Source organism: Pleurodeles waltl, chromosome 1_1 (genome assembly GCF_031143425.1).
Source record: "Pleurodeles waltl isolate 20211129_DDA chromosome 1_1, aPleWal1.hap1.20221129, whole genome shotgun sequence".
Taxonomy (NCBI): domain Eukaryota; kingdom Metazoa; phylum Chordata; class Amphibia; order Caudata; family Salamandridae; genus Pleurodeles; species Pleurodeles waltl.
This window is the reverse complement of record NC_090436.1, coordinates 302300367-302318597: the sequence shown is the minus strand read 5'-3', so window position 1 is coordinate 302318597 and position 18231 is coordinate 302300367. Positions and strand designations below refer to the sequence as shown.

Below are 18231 nucleotides of genomic sequence, written 5' to 3'. Positions count from 1 at the left end.
TTTTCGTTTGGGAAAAATGTGATGGGTCCACATTGTGTTTTAGGGCATTTCCTGTTGTGGGCACTAGGCCTACCCACACAAGTGAGGTACCATTTTTATCATGAGACTTGAGGGAAATGCTAGGTGGGAGGAAATGTGAGGAAAAGGTGCTTTTTGTGCCACATTTTGAGGCTTGTAAAGGATTCTGGGTAAGAGAACCTGGTGAGAGCCCTACAAGTCACCCCATCTTAGATTCCCCTAGGTGTCTAGTTTTGGAAAATGCACAGGTTTGGTAGGTTTCCCTAGGTGCCGGTGAGCTAGAGGCCAAAATCCACAGCTAAGCACTTTCCAAAAAACACGTCAGATTTCAATGTAAAAATTTGATGTGTTCATGTTCAGTTTCCTGTTGTGGGCATTAGGCCTACCGACACAAGTGAGGTACCATTTTTATCAGGAGTCTTAGGAGGAACACAGAATAGCAGAACAAGTGTTATTTCCACTTGTCTTTCTCTACATTTTTTCCTTTCAAATGGAAGAGTGCGTAAAAAAGGTCTATTTGAGAAATGCCCTGTAATTCACATGCTAGTATGGGGACCCCGGAATTCAGAGATGTGCAAATAAACACTGCTTCTCAACACCTTATCTTGTGCCCAATTTGAAAATACAAAGGTTTCCTTGATACCTATTTTCCAATCTTTATATTTCAGCAAATGAATTGCTGTATACCCGGTATACAATGAAAAACCATTCCAAAGTGCAGCTCCTTTATTGGCTCTGGGCACCTAGAGTTCTTGATGAACCTACAAGCCCTATATATCCCCGCAACCAAAGGAGTCCTGAAAAAGTAATGGTATATTGCTTTTGAAAATCTGACATGGCAGGAAAAAGTTACAGAGTAAAACGTGGAGAAAAATGGCTGTTTTTTTCAGCTCAATTTCAATATTTTTTTATTTCAGCTGTTATTTTCTGTAGGAAACCCTTGAAGGATCTACACAAATGACCCCTTGCTGAATTCAGAATTTTGTCTACTGTTTAGAAATGTTTAGCTGTCTGGGATCCAGCATTGATTTCACACACATTTCTGTCACTAACTGGAAGAAGGCTAAAAGCACAAAAAATTGTAAAAATGGGATATATCCCAGTAAAATGTCAAAATTGTGTTTAAAAATTTGGTTTTCTGATTCAAGTCTGCTTGTTCCAAAAAGCTGTGAAGATGGTGATTTTAGCACCGCAAACCGTTTGTTGATGCCATTTTCAGGGAAAAAACCATAAGCCTTCTTCTGCAGACCTTTTGCCCATTTAAAAAAAAAAAAAGCACGAAATTTTTGCTGAATTTTGGCTAATTTCTTGGTTTCCTCCAGGGGAATCCACAACCTCTGGGTACCTTTCGAATCCTTAGGATGATGTAAAAAAAGGATGCAAATTTGGCGTGGGTAGCTTATGTGGACAAAAAGTTATGGAGGACCTAAGCACGAACGGCCCCAAATAGCCAAAAAAAAAGGCCTGGTACCTAAGGGGGGAAAGGCGAAGGGTTAAAATAATTTTTAAGAACCTAACTGTTTGTTTTTCAATTATTTAGCACTGTTATGTTTCATAGTTTTATATCATACTTTTATTGTTGTGGGTTGGCTTTTGAGAGAAAATATGTATTATTGTTCTGCACTCTGAAGCTAATATTTACCGTCATTGTTTAATTTATATACTCCCTAAAAACAACCCGTATTCTATTATGGACTGCCTTATTACCACAGATTACTTCAATTTGGTTGTGTTTTACGGATACTCAAGCGTAGACCAACAGCTGATTGGCTGGCTGATTTGTACCCAGTTACTACAGCCTTGCAAAACATAATGGTGGTTTTACCCTAGTTGAGTACCTTTGAAGTTTGAGGGTCTGTGACATTGTGTCTTGTCTCACCCCCCCCACCCCCCCCCACCCAAATACCCCTCAAAAATAAATAAGACTCTAGATTTACAGTGGTGCCTTTTAAGGTAATTCATGCATGAAGGAACCAAGCAGACGGTAAAGGCAGATCAGCCCAACTCAAACTAGAACAGGAAAACCAGAAAAGGAGCACCCTGCCTTTGTCGTATAGACGGCTCCCTTGAGCCACGGCTGACAAGCCTTGGGAGGAACCTGTGCGCCGTGAGTGGTACATAAACCCGGTAAGACATTTGGCGGCATTTCAAGCAAGCCCCTATACCATGCTGCTCCCTGCTGATGACGGGCTAAACCCAGAAACACATGTACAGGGGTATAAAGCACTTGCTGCACCTACGGAGGTGAAAGACTATTACTTTCTGAACAGACTACGAAGTCGACTGTATTTATCATGATGCATTGGGCTTGGACTTTGTTGCTGGAGTGTAGGCAGTGTGCTCCCCTTCTTTGTAACTCTGAAATTAGAACTTGGAGGTCCAGCTGTTGTGAAGATTTGTTGTGCTGCTGTGTAAGTGGCCAGTTTGGAAAAAGGAGTGTCCTGCTCAAACTAGATAATCTAAAAAGCTACCATATGCTTGTCTAACCATATTCTCTCAAGAAAGCCCTTTCTTGATATTATATGATAGATACCAGACAATTGACAAAAAATAGCAAGAAGCCTCCGAGTCTCCTCCTTCCACAAAACTATGTAGCTACTGAAAGGTTTCCTGAGCTCTCCCAACTTACAGCTTTGACATTTTAATAGCCTTGTGTAGGAAGTTGGCTCTGTATGCACTATTTCAAAGTAAGGAATAGTATGCACAGAGTCCAAGGGTTCCCCTTAGAGGTAAGATAGTGGCAAAAAGAGATAATACTAATGCTCTATTTTTTGGTAGTGTGGTCGAGCAGTAGGCTTATCAAAGGAGTAGTGTTAAGCATTTGTTGTACATACACACAGGCAATAAATGAGGAACACACACTCAGAGACAAATCCAGCCAATAGGTTTTTGTATAGAAAAATATCTTTTCTTAGTTTATTTTAGGAACCACAGGTTCAAATTCTACATGTAATATCTCATTTGAAAGGTATTGCAGGTAAGTACTTTAGGAACTTTGAATTATCACAATAGCATATATACTTTTTACATAAAACACATATAGCTATTTTAAAAGTGGACACAGTGCAATTTTCACAGTTCCTGGGGGAGGTAAAGTAATGTTAGTTCTTGCAGGTAAGTAAACCACCTACGGGGTTCAAATTGGGGTCCAAGGTAGCCCACCGTTGGGGGTTCAGAGCAACCCCAAAGTTACCACACCAGCAGCTCAGGGCCAGACAGGTGCAGAGGTCAAAGTGGTGCCCAAAACACATAGGCTTCAATGGAGAAAGGGGTGCCCCAGTTCCGGTCTGCCAGCAGGTAAGTACCCGCGCCTTCGGAGGGCAGACCAGGGGGGTTTTGTAGGGCACCGGGGGGGACACAAGTCAGCAAAGAAAGTACACCCTCAGCAGCACTGGGGCGGCCGGGTGCAGTGTGCAAACACACGTCGGGTTTTCAATAGGTTTCAATGAGAGACCAAGGGGTCTCTTCAGCGATGCAGGCAGGCAAGGGGGGGGCTCCTCAGGGCAGCCACCACCTGGGCAAGGGAGAGGGCCTCCTGGGGGTCACTCCTGCACTGGAGTTCCAATCCTTCAGGTCCTGGGGGCTGCGGGTGCAGGGTCTTTTCCAGGCGTCGGGATTTTGGATTCAGACAGTCGCGGTCAGGGGGAGCCTCGGGATTCCCTCTGCAGGCGTCGCTGTGGGGGCCAACTTTGGTTACTCACAGTCTTGGAGTCACTGGGGGGTCCTCCCTGTAGCGTTGTTTCTCCACCAGTCGAGTCGGGGTCGCCGGGTGCAGTGTTGCAAGTCTCACGCTTCTTGCGGGGATTGCAGGGGTCTTTAAATCTGCTCCTCTGGAAACAAAGTTGCAGTCTTTGTTGAACAGGGCCGCTGTTCTCGGGAGTTTCTTGGTCTTTTGGAAGCTGGGCAGTCCTCTGAGGATTCAGAGGTCGCTGGTCCTTGGGAAAGCGTCGCTGGAGCAGTTTTCTTTCGAAGGAGGGAGACAGGCCGGTGGGGCTGGGGCCAAAGCAGTTGGTGTCTCCGTCTTCTCTGCCGGGTTTTTCAGCTCAGCAGCCATCTTCTTCGTAAGTTGCAGGAATCTGATTTCCTAGGTTCAGGGGAGCCCCTAAATACAAGATTTAGGGGTGTGTTTAGGTCAGGGAGGGCAGTAGCCAATGGCTATTAGCCCTGAGGGTGGCTATACCCTCTTTGTGCCTACTCCCAAGGGGAGGGGGTCACATTCCTATCCCTATTGGGGGGATCCTAGATCTGCAAGATGGAGGATTCCTAAAAGTCAGAGTCACTTCAGCTCAGGTTGCCTTAGGGGCTGTCCTGACTGGTCAGTGACTCCTCCTTGTTTTTCTCATTATCTCCTCCGGCCTTGCCGCCAAAAGTGGGGCCGTGGCCGGAGGGGGCGGGCAACTCCACTAGCTGGAATGCCCTGTGGTGCTGGAACAAAGGGGGTGAGCCTTTGAGGCTCACCGCCAGGTGTTACAGCTCCTGCAAGGGGGAGGTGATAGCATCTCCACCCAGTGCAGGCTTTGTTACTAGCCACAGAGTGACAAAGGCACTCTCCCCATGTGGCCAGCAACATGTCTCAGTTGTGGCAGGCTGCTGGAACCAGTCAGCCTACACAGGTAGTTGGTTAAGGTTTCAGGGGGCACCTCTAAGGTGCCCTCTGGGGTGTATTTTACAATAAAAATGTACACTGGCATCAGTGTGCATTTATTGTGCTGAGAAGTTTGATACCAAACTTCCCAGTTTTCAGTGTAGCCATTATGGTGCTGTGGAGTTCGTGATTGACAGACTCCCAGACCATATACTCTTATGGCTACCCTGCACTTACAATGTCTAAGGTTTGGTTTAGACACTGTAGGGGCACAGTGCTCATGCACTGGTGCCCTCACCTATGGTATAGTGCACCCTGCCTTAGGGCTGTAAGGCCTGCTAGAGGGGTGACTTATCTATACTGCATAGGCAGTGTGAGGCTGGCATGGCACCCTGAGGGGAGTGCCATGTCGACTTACTCGTTTTGTCCTCACCAGCACACACAAGCTGGCAAGCAGTGTGTCTGTGCTGAGTGAGGGGTCTCCAGGGTGGCATAGACATGCTGCAGCCCTTAGAGACCTTCCTTGGCATCAGGGCCCTTGGTACCAGGGGTACCATTTACAAGGGACTTATCTGGATGCCAGGGTGTGCCAATTGTGGATACAAAAGTACAGGTTAGGGAAAGAACACTGGTGCTGGGGCCTGGTTAGCAGGCCTCAGCACACTTTCAATTCAAAACATCGCATCAGCAAAGGCAAAAAGTCAGGGGGTAACCATGCCAAGGAGGCATTTCCTTACAATTTGTGTCTCCTGCCACACTCTAGACCATGGCTAACGATAAGACCCCTCCCAGCCCCAAGCAGTACTCTAGACAAATCTGCACAGCCGAGAGGACCATCTTCTCGCGTTGGGGCCTGTGGACAGGGCGCTTCTGTTCCGGACAATGTTGCCTCCTGGCGGCTATCACACAGTAGCAGATTATATGTTGGATGCTAAAATTGGAGCTGTTGGCACAGTTGTTAATTTGATTCGCCAGGACCTCAGGAATGCCGCTGAGTGTATTACTGACACGGAGACTAGGGTGTCTGGGCTGGAGGACTCTTAACACCCTGCAACAGACGGTGACTAAACTTATTGCTGTGACCAAGGAGTTGGCCGAGAGAGTGGAAGACGCTGATGTTAGGGCTCACCATAATAAACTGCAGTTTGTGGGCTTCCTGGGGGTGCAAAGGTACTTCGATGGACCACTTTCTAGACCAATAGCTCCGCTCCTTGATGCTCCGAGGAACGGGCTCACAGGTCATTGCTTTGATGCCCTCCACCCGTGGCTCGGACATGTCCAGTCATCTCAAAGTTCCTAAATTATCTAAACAAAGATGCTACTCTCAAGCATGCCCAGCTCCTGGACAAGATTTCCTACCAATCTCACGCCATCATGATTTTCCCTCATTATACCAGGATGGTGCAGCAATAAAGATAATCATTCTTGGCAGTGAACCGACTGTCGTCAACATTCAACAGACGTTCTTATATATAGCCAAGCTAAAGGTACTATACCGATCGCAGACACTTTTTCGAGACACCTGAGGAGGTCTTCCAATGGGTCGATGAATAAATTCATTTGAAGCTGCACACTCCCCTGCACGTATGGATTCAGACTCGTCCAAAGAGGACAGATGTAATCGTCCTGCCAAAAACCGACAAAGAAGCACAACAGGTCTTGCTCCTCGTGCACATGCACCCGGCGGGATGGAGAGGCCTTGGTGGATGGTGGGGAGCCCCCAGAGATGCAGAAGGCAGCCTCATCGCATTCTACATGACACTGGTGTAAGATATCAATCCTTGTGGTATCAGCAGTGGTCCCAGATGTTGCCCTGATTAGCAGCCACCACACAGTGTGAGAAATACATTAGTTTTCCCAGCTAGTTGACTTTGTTGGGTTTGGGGATCCAGTGGGATGGGTCTGGCAGGGTCTCCTGGTGGAGGCCTGGCTGTGGTCAGCGTTGCAACAGACATTCCCTGTTTTCAACGTATAGAGGTGGGCGCATGATTGGGACTTGTCTGTGTGATTATTAGAACTGGTATGTTTGCACACCTGCTACACGCTGTTCCCTTTGTCGGCCCTGCCTGCTGAACATTCTGCCGGAGTGTGTTATCAATAGCTCTCAGGATAAGCTACACATGGTATCCTGGAATTTGAATGGTTTGCTTGTCAAGGTCAAGCGGGGGCGGTTTTGAAACACATCAAAAGAGTGGGGGCGGAGGTCCTATTACTGCAAGAGACCCATTTATTTGGCAACAAGGTCCCTTGTCTTGCCCAATTCAGCTACACACAATTTCATCACTCACAGATCATGACGGGGGTCCAGAGGCACTTGCATTTTGATCAAGAATTATGTTCCATTTCCGCTTGTTAGGGTGAGGCTGGGCCATCAGGGTCAGTGTACAGCTGTAACAGGTATGCTACATGGGAAAACCCTCAAATGTATCTGCATATACGTCCCTCCTACCCTTTGCCAGTCCTTCATGGACCAAACTACTAGGTTTTGAGGTAGTACTTACCGAGGGGCTCAGGATGACTGGGGCAACTGGAATGGTGTTATGGACCACTCAATGGTTCAGCGGTGTCCATGCAGACCTTCCCCTAGCTCAGGTATAATTCCTTTGCCTTCCTTTCGGTTTGCCTTCGGTTTGGTTGATGTTTGGAGAGCACAGCATCCATTTTGGGGTGGTGAGGGGGCCACACCTTTTTCTCCTCTGCAAATGACTCCTTTTCACACGATTATTTCTCATTCCGCATTCCTATTTACACAGTTTCAGATGTATCTGTCCTGACACGAGGGCTTCTCTGATCAGTCCCACATAGCCATTCAACTCCGCATAGGCCATAGGCGTCCGGCATTCTGTTCGCTTTTGTTGCCTTGGCATTTACAAAATCCAGATTATAGACTTTGTATCGCGTGCTCCATGGAGCAATATTTTATAAGTAACTGAGTCGGTGATGTCCTCGGCGATGCTGTGTGAGGCTATGAAACCCACACCGTGAAGTCGGATATCAGCTTCCCTATGGAGGAGCAGACACGTCAGGCACAGGACTGGGTAGACTTTGAAGTCCAGATGTTGGGAGGATGGCCAGCTGGCACGTAGAAAACTGGGTCTTTTGCAACAGCAATGCCAATAGACCCTCTTGAGGGAGGTCCAAACAGTCTTAGCAGGTGGCCCAGAGTCGCATGTATTAATAGGGAAACAAGTTGAGCAAAATGTCCCATAGACTGTGTCTGGGTCCTGATCACCCTCCCTCCATTCCTCTTGTACGAGATTCAATAGGCAATCAGCTCACTGATCCTATGGAGGTGGCCTGCAGTTTCGCAGCCAATTTCCAAGATATTTACATTTGACAGGATCTTTTGTCTCAGGAACAGAGAGTGGAATTTGTGAGGGCACTTCTCCTTAGAACCCTCACCTGTAGATCGTGATCTACTGGACAGTGTGGTTACTGGGTAAGCTTTTGTCAGCCCTGGCAACGCTATGCTCTGGGAAGGCTCCAGGTTCTAATGTGTTCCCATTTGAGAACTTCAAGGCCTTCATGCCTAAAGTCCAGGAACACATGGGGATGATTAAGTCGTCTGCTGGTGGTGCTCCCTTAGCCTGGCAGGACGGTAGATGACCGCTCCTCCTTTTGCCCAATTGCCCTCTTAAATTTCAAAGTGAAGATCCTCGCGAAGGCACTGGCGAACCGGTTAATATGCATCATTCCCAACTTGGTTCATCCCGATCAAGCCGGCTTCATGCCTCATAGTGCTACCGGACAATATTTGGTGCTTATATAATGCCTTAGTGTAGGAAGCTGGCTCTGTATATACTATCTTGAAGTGAAAGATTATGTGCACAGAGTCCAGGGTTTCCCCAAGAGGCTTGACAGAGGCAATAATAGATAATACTAATGCTCTATTCGTGGTAGTGTGGGCAAGCAGTTAGGCTTATGAGAGGGTAGTGTTAAGCATTTGTTGTACTCTCACAGGCAATAAATGAGAACACACACTCAGTGTTTGAACTCCAGGCCAATAGGTTTTATATAGAAAAATATCCTTTTCTTAATTTATTTTAGAACCACAAGATGTAAGTTACAGCTAAGTACATTAAATGTAAGGTACTTTGTACAGGTATAGATAGGACTTTGAATTAAAACAGTAATGTACACAGTTTGGCATGAATTGGCAATAAGCTATTTTAAAAGTGGAGACTGCAAAAACAGTTCCTGGGGGAGGCAACTACAGGTTGATTAATACAGTAAGTAAAGCACTTACAAGTTTAGTCACTGGGGCATAGGCAGCCCACAGTTGGGGGTTCAAGTCAACCCCAAACACCCACCACCAGCATGTGAGGTACAGAGGTTAAAGAGGGGTCCAAATAACATAGGTGCCTATGGAGACAGGGGGTGCTCCGGTACTAGTCTGAAGGCAGGTAAGTACCTGCGTCCTCGGGGAGCAGACCAGGGGGTTTAGTAGAGCACTGGGGGGGTCCCACGTAGGCACACAAAGCTCACCCTCAGCGGCACAGGGGCAGCCGGGTGCAGTGTGTGAACAAGACGTCGGGTTTGTAATAGAAATCATTGGAGGGACCCTGGGGGTCACTCAGACGTTGCAGGCAGGGTACAGGGGGGCTTCTCAGGCCAGCCACCGACTGGGCAAGGGTGAGGGCCGCCTGCTGGTCACTGCTGCACCTGTGGTTGGTTCTTCACAAGCCTGGGGACTGCGGGTGCAGTGCTTCTTCCAGGCGTCGGGTTTCTTCTTAGCGGGCAGTCGCGGTCAGGGGAGTACTCGGGATTCCCTCTGCAGGCGTCATCATGGGGGTGCAAAGATGTTAGCCCAGGGTGGACAAGTCGTCAGAGTAGCCTGCGGATCCTGTCTGGGTTGTTGGTTTCTCTGGAAAAGGGCCAGGGGCAGAGTGGTGGGGACTCAAGCTTCTGGATTGAGGTTAGAGTCCCTTTAAAGATGGTTTCTTCTTGCTTGAGGACGACAGTTCCGCTGTCCTCGGGAGTTCTTGGTCCTTCGTAGTTGCAGGGCAGTCCTCCGAGTCAGCAAAGGTCGCTGGGCCTCCAGGATGCGTCGCTGGTGCAGGTTCTTTGAATCAGGAGACAGACCGGTAGGGCTGGGGCCAAAGCAGGTGTCGTCTTCCTTCTTCTCTGCAGAGTTTTCAAGTCAGTAGTCCTTTGTAGGTCACTAGGAATCTGATTTCCTGGGTTCAGGGTCACCCCTAAATACTAAATTTAGGGTTGTGTTAAGGCTGGAGGGCAGTAGCCAATGGGTACTATCCATGAGGGAGGCTACACCCTCCCTGTGCCTCCTCCCTTTGGGGAGGGGGCACATCCCTATTCCTATTGGGCTAAATTCTCCAAAGCAAGATGGAGGATTTTCTAAGGAGGTGGTCACATCACCACTGGTCACCTTATGGGTGGACCTGGCTGAGGGGGTGACTCCTTGTTTTTCTCATCGTCTCCCCGGACTTGCCGTCAAAAGTTGGGGCCGTGTCTGGGGGGGGCAGGCATCTCCACTAGCTGGAGTGCCCTGGGGCATTGTAACACCAGGCTTGAGCCTTTGAGGCTCACTGCCCGTTGTTACAGTTCCGGCAGGGGGAGGTGTGAAGCACCTCCACCTGGGACAGGCTTTGTTCCTGGTCACAGAGTGCACCAAGGCACTCACCCCATGGGGCTAGAAACTGGTCTGGAAGTGTCAGGCTGGCAAAAACCGGTCAGCTAGCACTAGCTGTTGGGCTGGCATGCAGGGGGCATCTCTAAGATGCCCTCTATGTGCATTTCTTAATAAATCCCACACTGGTATCAGTGTGGATTTATAGTGCTGAGAAGTTTGATACCAAACTTCCCAGTATTCAGTTCAGCCATTATGGAACTGTGGAGTTAGTGTTTGACAAACTCCCAGACCATATACTCTTATGGCTACCCTGCACTTACAATGTCTAATAATTGGCTTAGACACTGGAGGGGCATAGTGCTCATGCAGCTATGCCATCACCTGTGGTATAGTGCACCCTGCCTTAGGGCTGTAAGGCCAGCTAGTAGGGTGACTTACCTATTGTAAGGAAATGCCTCCTTGGCATGGTTACCCCCTGACTTTTTGCCTTTGCTGATGCTATGTTTTGAATTGAAAGTGTGCTGAGGCCTGCTAACCAGGCCCCAGCACCAGTGTTCTTTCCCTAACCTGTACTTTTGTATCCACAATTGGCACACCCTGGCATCCGGATAAGTCCCTTGTAAATGGTACCCCTGGTACCAAGGGCCCTGATGCCAAGGAAGGTCTCTAAGGGCTGCAGCATGTCTATGCCACCCTGGAGACCCCTCACTCAGCACAGACACACTGCTTGCCAGCTTGTGTGTGCTGGTGAGAACAAAACGAGTAAGTCAACATGGCACTCCCCTCAGGGTGCCATGCCAGCCTCTCACTGCCTATGCAGGTATAGATAAGTCACCCCTCTAGCAGGCCTTACAGCCCTAAGGCAGGGTGCACTATACCATAGGTGAGGGCACCAGTGCATGAGCACTGTGCCCCTACAGTGTCTAAACAAAACCTTAGACATTGTAAGTGCAGGGTAGCCATAAGAGTATATGGTCTGGGAGTCTGTTTTACACGAACTCCACAGCACCATAATGGCTACACTGAAAACTGGGAAGTTTGGTATCAAACTTCTCAGCACAATAAATGCACACTGATGCCAGTGTACATTTTATTGTAAAATACACCCCAGAGGGCACCTTAGAGGTGCCCACTGAAACCTTAACCGACTATCTGTGTAGGCTGACTGGTTCCAGCAGCCTGCCACAACCGAGACATGTTGCTGGCCCCATGGGGAGAGTGCCTTTGTCACTCTGAGGCCAGTAACAAAGCCTGCACTGGGTGGAGATGCTAACACCTCCCCCAGGCAGGAGCTGTAACACCTGGCGGTGAGCCTCAAAGGCTCACCCCCTTTGTTCCAGCACCACAGGGCACTCCAGCTAGTGGATTTGCCCGCCCCCTCTGGCCACGGCCCCACTTTTGGCGGCAAGGCCGGGGGAAATAATGAGAATAACAAGGAGGAGTCACTGGCCAGTCAGAACAGCCCCTAAGGTGTCCTGAGCTGAAGTGACTAACTTTTAGAAATCCTCCATCTTGCAGATGGAGGATTCCCCAATAGGATTAGGGATGTGACCCCCTCCCCTTGGGAGGAGGCACAAAGAGGGTGTACCCACCCTCAGGGCTAGTAGCCATTGGCTACTAACCCCCCAGACCTAAACACACCCTTAAATTTAGTATTTAAGGGCTTCCCTGAACCTAAAACTTTAGATTCCTGAAACTACAAGAAGAAGAAGACTGCTGAGCTGAAAAACCCCTGCAGAGGAAGAACAGAAGACACCAACTGCTTTGGCCCCAGACTTACCGGCCTGTCTCCTGCCTTCCAAAGAAACCTGCTCCAGCGACGCTTTCCAAGGGACCAGCGACCTCTGAATCCTCTGGGGACTGCCCTGCTTCAAGAAAGACAAGAAACTCCCGAGGACAGCGGCACTGCTCCAAAAGAACTGCAACTCTGTTTCAAAGGAGCAGATTTAAAGACCCCTGCAACTCCCCGCAAGAAGCATGAGACTTGCAACACTGCACCCGGCGACCCCGACTCGACTGGTGGAGAACCAACACCTCAGGGAGGACCCTCCGGCGACTCCGAGTCCGTGAGTAACCAAAGTTGTCCCCCCTGAGCCCCCACAGCGACGCCTGCAGAGGGAATCCCGAGGCTCCCCCTGACCGCGACTGCCTGAACCTAAAGTCCCGACGGCTGGAAAAGACCCTGCACCCGCAGCCCCCAGCACCTGAAGGAACGGAACTTCTGTGCAGGAGTGACCCCCAGGAGGCCCTCTCCCGTGCCCAGGTGGTGGCTACCCCGAGCAGCCCCCCCCTTGCCTGCCTGCACCGCTGAAGAGATGCCTTGGTCTCTCATTGAACATCATTGAAAACCTGACGCGTGCGTGTTTGCACACTGCACCCGGCCGCCCTCGCGCTGCTGAGGGTGTACTTTTTGTGCTGACTTGTGTCCCCCCCGGTGCCCTACAAAACCCCCCTGGTCTGCCCTCCGAAGACGCGGGTACTTACCTGCTGGCAGACCGGACCGGGGCACCCCCTTCTCTCCATTGAAGCCTATGTGTTTTGGGCACCTCTTTGACCTCTGCACCTGACCGGCCCTGAGCTGCTGGTGTGGTAACTTTGGGGTTGCTCTGAACCCCCAACGGTGGGCTACCTTGGACCCAAAACTGAAACCTGTAAGTGACTTACTTACCTGTGAAACCTAACAATACTTTACCTCCCCCAGGAACTGTGAAAATTGCACTGTGTCCACTTTTAAAACAGCTTATTGTGTTTTATGTAAAAAGTACATATGCTACTGTAATTATTCAAAGTTCCTAAAGTACTTACCTGCAATACCTTTCAAATGAGATATTACATGTAGAATTTGAACCTGTGGTTCTTAAAATAAACTAAGAAAATATATTTTTCTATAACAAAACCTATTGGCTGGATTTGTCTCTGAGTGTGTGTACCTCATTTATTGCCTGTGTGTATGTACAACAAATGCGTAACACTACTCCTTTGATAAGCCTACTGCTCGACCACACTACCACAAAATAGAGCATTAGTATTATCTCTTTTTGCCACTATCTTACCTCTAAGGGGAACCCTTGGACTCTGTGCATGCTATTCCTTACTTTGAAATAGCACATACAGAGCCAACTTCCTACACCTATGCCACAGGCAGTGGGTTGGGGGCATAGCACTCTGAGGGGAGTGCCATGTGGACTTAGTGTTTTTCTCCCCACCAGCACACACAAGTTGTGAGGCAGTGTGCATGTGCTGAGTGAGGGGTCCCCAGGGTAGCATAATACATGCTGCAGCCCTTAGAGAACTTCCCTGGCCACAGGGCCCTTGGTACCAGGGGTACCTTTCACAAGGGACTTATCTGTGTGCCAGGGCTGTGCCAATTGTGGAGACAAAGGTATAGTTTTAGAGAAAGAATACTGATGCTGGGGCCTGGTCAGCAGGGTCCCAGCACACTTTCAATCAAAGCAAAAGGCAAAAAGTAAGGGGGTAACCATGCCAACAGTGGCATTTTCCTACGCTTGGCGTCTGCTGACAGGGTGGAGGGGCCTGCAGCAGTTCTTCTTGCCGTTATTCACAAAGCCTTTAACTATGAGTTGGGCATATTTGTTCACACTTCTTTCCCACTTAAACTTCGGCCCTAGATTTTAATAGGATCTCCGAATATTATACACCAATTTGACAGGGACGGTGAGGGTGGCCCAGGCTAGTTTGGATTCCTTCCAAATTCAGTGGGGGATGAGGCAAGGATGCCTTCAATCTCTCCTACTATTCCCTCTCTCCATGGAGCCCTAGTTGGTGTGGGTGAGGATGGGCGCTCAGGTTTATAGTTTTGAGTGAGGGGGGGCAGGACCCTCTCTAATTTAATATCACTATATTCAGCTGATGTTCCCTTTTTTCTGAATAACCCTGCAACCTCTGGGCCTCGTATCGTATCTAATCATGTTTATGTTTTGGTGAATCCTCAGGCCTGTATTTCAATGTATCTAAATGTATTGTGCTCTTGGTTGGTGGTTGCCCGCAGGACCTTGGTTGGGCATTGGGATTTCAGATTGATTTGGGTGGGTTTAAATATCTGGGTGTTTCCCCAATGCCGCATTCACATGGACGCATAACTTGGAATCAGTTCTGGCTCACTTGAGAGGATATACGAGTCTGGTTGGTTTTGCCCCGTCCTTTACAGGTAGGTATGCAATTGTTACATGTTTTGCTGCACCAGTGCCTATAGCAACTGCAGAATTTCCCATACGCTATTCCACAATCGTTCTGTACTTTAAACTCCATTCTCAACAGTTTCTCTCTGGGTGGGCTGGGTTCCCAGCATTGCCCTTGGTTAAGTGTTTTCAATCTACTTACTGCAGGAGTATTTCCACAGCAGCTATTAAGTCGTATTATCAGGCAGCGCATCACTTGGTAATCACTGAATGGTAGTACTATATCCAGAAAAATGGGCGATGGGGAACACTCCACTCATTTCATACATATACGGTGGGGGCGACTGTAGTGGTCTCCCCTCAGGCCACTAGAGGATGGCGGGGATGCTGACCCAGTAGGCTTCGCTGCGGCAGGGCCGCCTGCTGCCACAGGTGTGTGAGTTCAAGGGATTCCGAAGAAGGGATCTCATAGGTATCTCAACTTTGGGTGACATTTTAAGCGGGCGGTCCTCAAGTTCTTTCAGACCTTGCAGGACTAATACCAACTCCATTGTAGCCAGTTTCATCAGTACCTTCAGCTCCGCCATGCACTAACTCCAATCCATTGCTGCTCTATCTGACCTTACCGAATGTAACCCTTTGGAGGGAAAACGCATTATGAAGGATGTAGGTGAGACAAAATTGCAAAAAATTTACCAGATGGTCATTTCCAACTGCTCAGACTGCTTTATTGCTCTCCGACAGGCATGGAAGGCTGACGCAGGGGCTTTAGAGGACAAGGATGGAACAGAGAATCTAGGGCACTCAGGACTGTGGCCATTCCTGCCAAACTTCGGCTGATCCAGCTCAATTATCTCCATAGGGTATACTTTGCCGCTGTGGAGAATGGGGGTGATCGCCTCCCCGACCTGTCTTCGCTGTGACCCGGAGGATGGCACATTTTTGCATATGGTATGAGGCTGCCATGTTCTGGATAGCTTCTGGCATGGGGTGACATCCTGTTTGGGAGGGGTCTTGAATTGGACAATCCCGATGGTCCAGAGACTCACTCTTCTTCATATCAAGGATACATTGGGATGTAATCGATATAGGTTGTCCTTGTTGTTCTTGGGCCAGACTTGGGCGAAACAAGACATAGCAAGAGAGAGGAAGGCCATAGACCCCCATCTTTTGCGGTGTGGTAAAGTGGCATGGACTACTATATGGGTTTGAAGGTTGTGGGGTACAAGGCCCAGGGCCATCCACAAAAGCATCCAAAGATATGGCAGGTTACGGGGCATCGTGTTGGAACCTGACTTTTCTACACAAGAGTTGGCGAATGATGAGATTCATAGGTTTATGGGATAAGACAGGACTGAAAGGGAATGGACCAGGTGATCTGGTTACTGTGCATATTACGTATCATACTGCAAGACTGGGGGTTGGGGTGGGGCATACTGTGCAGGTATTTGCTTGTGTTTATGCATTTCTTTCTTATGTTTTCACTTTTGTCAGCCTTCTGGCTGCATATGTCATGTAAAACCACAAAAACAAAAAAGTCAACATGAGCAAAATAATAGATAAATGATACAGAAATGTATGAAGTAAAATCTGATTCACAATATTTATACTGCATATATTCTCCTTTGTTCAGTCATGGAAAATAAGTACCTAGAACCACTGGCACATCTTAATGAATAATCTATTTACATTGCAACATTCATTTGCCAGCTGGGGTAACACACTTACATTTACTGAGAGACAAATCTCTAGCAAAAGTGCAAGCAGCACACCATGCATGCCTTTCACTTAACAACAAAAAATACCTTAATCAATCCTTCAGAAAAAAGAATTTCTATGGTCTCCTTTAGAATTGGAAGCAAACCTCCATGATGAATGCCGATTCCTCTTTTCAGGAGAGGCAGCACGTGTTCAACCTATTGTTAAAAGAAAAACGATTATTTATATTAATCAATTTACACAGCCTTCATTGCAATCTTCCATGATTCCCCACTGTGACAACACTCAAAAGAAAACTGTCTTCCAAATAAAAATACAAAAAAACATTCATGAAACTCCTACAAAACCAATTACTCCTCAAAGGTACAAGAGGATGGATACACTAGTGTACATTAAATGTTATCTTAAAGCAGATAAAACAGCACAGGAGAGTAGTGCATTCACTACAATGCACTGTGCATAACCAGGCTGGTCAACTCATTTGACAAAATGAGTATCAATGAACAGGATTATGATTCCAGTTACTTTGCTTGGATGGTGCACTCCAGTGCACTACAGTGTAGTGAAGTAGTTGTCACTACAGTTTACTGAATACTTTGAGACCTTATCAACATTCCAAGGAAGAAAGATAAAGGTGTCTCACAATCAGTAAGCCTTCCACATACCGTTCAAAGAGTACATGATTCACGCAAGTTTATAGATATAGGCTAGTTCAATGCCCATATAATAGACTTTTCATTTCCATATATTTCAAATTCAATCAGCTAAGTAGTAATGAAGTTTATTATGGCTGTAAATAAAGATACATTTTGAATGACTGAATTTGGCATATTAAGACTATCATAAGACAGCAATCCTTGAGTTCTTCCCAAAACCACATGGAAAGCCTACAGGCCAGCACTCATTAAAATTTAAAATATGAATTTGAAAAGATCTCATTAAACTTTCCTAATTGGTTTTATTCTGGATGAGTGAATGCCAGACTTCAGGAGCAATGGTAGAAATCCTCTCGCTTTGGTGCTCGGTTTACATCTAGGGTGCCTCAATGGGTGTTTGACTGATATTAAGAGACAACTAGGATTATAATTATAGAATTTTTAGTTAGATGGGCTGACCAGAATGCACTCCTGAGCTGGATTGAGCCAAGTAGTTTTATTGCTATCCACGTCTCCATGGTCATACAGTGGTTGGGGAATGTTTTCAGTGTCTTGGGCTAAATTATGCTGTGGCACTTCCTGCCAAATGCACGCGTCTAAGTATATTTTTTCCAGAGTTCAAGATGCACTGTGTTCACAGACTTTCTTCTGTAACTGGAAGCAAACCTTTCTGATATTAATTAACCTGAAGGCGGCAACAGTATATTGATGCTCATTTACAAACACTGTTTTCTTACAATATTTATACAGGTGAAATTGAACTTGTGAAATTATAGTCTTTGTTATAATGGCATTGAAAGGTGTATGATTTAAATTTTTATGTACTCAGGTAGAGCCAATTAACAAGATGTGCAAGTAAAACCATTTGGTGTGTGAGTTGACGTAGTTCAACTCTGATGTCCTGGGGTCCATCCTGCTATGGTTATGCAACTGGGCCAAGTAAAACCCACTCAACACTTGAATCTCAGTAACAGTGATAGAAAGCAGTCATGAGCTTCTCAGGAAGATAGCATGAGGGTGCCCAAGCTCAAGACTCAAAAATCATACAGAGGTGCAGTAACTAAATGTCCAACAAAAGTGCTTTACTTTCATGATACAAGTGTACTTTAATGCACACTAGAATGAAATACTACACACAGACACGCTCAGTTTCAAACAACTCAGTAGTTTTAATTCCTGTATATTTCAGTTGTGCAGTTCTTACCACCCATGCTGGAACAGTCTGTCCAGCAAGTGGTCAGACTCGGTGATGTCCCCTCACCTATGGGTATTCACAGAACGCTGTACAATGCCACCAATGCTCTAGTCACTAAACATATAAAAGAAATATCAGTCTGTCAGTGAGGGAACTCTGGGTGCATCCCTTCAGTCAGTTCACAGGTCAAGTCAAAACCTCTGTGCAGTGTAGCAATAAACCAGAGCACATTTTTTTTAAAAAAACCAGATCTATGCAGTGGGACCCCCTAACAAGGGGAACATATCGGTACTCCACTTCATGGGTATTCCCACCCAAACATCATAGAA

At 47.3% G+C, this 18231-nt stretch overlaps 1 protein-coding gene across 2 annotated transcripts in view; it reads right to left on the bottom strand.

The window, feature by feature from the left end:
- MTREX (Mtr4 exosome RNA helicase) overlaps nt 1–18231 on the bottom strand; it is a 629876-nt gene that overhangs the window by 336075 nt on the left and 275570 nt on the right. For both annotated transcript variants that reach the window (XM_069222101.1, XM_069222093.1), the window contains exon 13: nt 16138–16248. In XM_069222101.1, coding sequence (XP_069078202.1) covers nt 16138–16248 — 111 coding nt within the window. The remainder of the gene's footprint in view (nt 1–16137; nt 16249–18231) is intronic.